Source organism: Octopus bimaculoides, chromosome 25 (genome assembly GCF_001194135.2).
Source record: "Octopus bimaculoides isolate UCB-OBI-ISO-001 chromosome 25, ASM119413v2, whole genome shotgun sequence".
NCBI classification, from domain to species: domain Eukaryota; kingdom Metazoa; phylum Mollusca; class Cephalopoda; order Octopoda; family Octopodidae; genus Octopus; species Octopus bimaculoides.
This window is the reverse complement of record NC_069005.1, coordinates 22,751,681-22,752,880: the sequence shown is the minus strand read 5'-3', so window position 1 is coordinate 22,752,880 and position 1,200 is coordinate 22,751,681. Positions and strand designations below refer to the sequence as shown.

General features: G+C 44.1%; 1 protein-coding gene across 1 annotated transcript in view; it reads left to right on the top strand.

Moving 5' to 3' along the window:
• Nucleotides 1-878: 878 nt before the first annotated feature.
• The window catches only part of LOC106867435 (harmonin), a gene marked incomplete at its 5' end in the record, with an annotated part of 38,500 nt that continues 38,178 nt past the window's right edge, over nt 879-1,200 (top strand). Inside the window, one exon of the mRNA XM_052976838.1 lies at nt 879-979. Within this exon, the coding sequence (XP_052832798.1) occupies nt 879-979 (101 nt within the window). The remainder of the gene's footprint in view (nt 980-1,200) is intronic.

Here is a 1,200-nt window from a genome sequence, read left to right as displayed (position 1 = left end):
GAAACAACAACATTGCTAAGCCACACCACATCACATCACTCTAAGCTTAGGTACACCATACCTGAATAAAGCTTGGGATGGTCAAGATTAGATTGTCTTCGATCATAGGTCTGGTTGTAGAAATATACTGGGGTAGGGATGACTTGTGAGTGGAGGTGCAATGGCCCAGCGGTTAGGGCAGCGGACCCGCGGTCATAGGATCGCGGTTTCGATTCCCAGACCGGGCGTTGTGAGTGTTTATTGAGCGAAAACACCTAAAGCTCCATGAGGCTCCGGCAGGGGATGGTGGCGAACCCTGCTGTACTCTTCCACCACAACTTTCTCTCACTCTTACTTCCTGTTTTCTGTTGTACCAGTATTTCAAAGGGCCAGCCTTGTCACACTGTGTCATGCTGAATATCCCCAAGAACTACGTTAAGGGTACACGTGTCTATGGAGTGCTCAGCCACTTGCACGTTAATTTCACGAGCAGGCTGTTCCGTTGATCGGATTGACTGGAACCCTCAATGTCGTAAGCGACGGAGTGCCAACAACAACAGGGATGACTTGTGTCTAAACAGCTACATTAACAACAACAATGTTACTCTACTCTATAAAGGTGCAGGCATGGCTGTGTGGTAAGAAGTCTGCTTCCTAACCACATGGTTGTGGGTTCAGTTCTTCTGCATGGCACCTTGAGCAAGTGTCTTCTACAGTAGCCTTTGGCTGACCAAAGCCTTATGAGAGGATTTGGTAGGTGGAAACTGAAAGAGGTCCATTGTTTATATATATGTGTGAGTGTGTGTATGTGTGTGTGCGTGTGTGTGTGTGTGTATGTGTGTGTGTGTGTGTCTGTGTGTGTACACCTCAGCATACTGGATTCTTCTCAAATTCTCTGATTTGCATTATCTTACAGTTCCCTGGACTTACCTACATTCGTAGCAGATCTGAAGACTATAATCAATGAACCTGAAAAAATTTGTCTTTTTGATGAAATAAGGTAAAACTAATTCCAGCAGACATCTCTGCTCTTTTTTCTTTACATTTAATGTACCCTCTGCTGCTGTTACTACTGTTCTTGTTGTTGTTGTTGTTGTTGTTCTTCTTCTTCTTCTTCTTCTTCTTCTTTTTCTTCCTCTTCTTCTTCTTCTTCTTCTTCTTCTTCTTTCTCCTTCTCCTTCTCCTTCTTCTTCTTCCTGTTTTGTTACTTGTGGTGCTTGT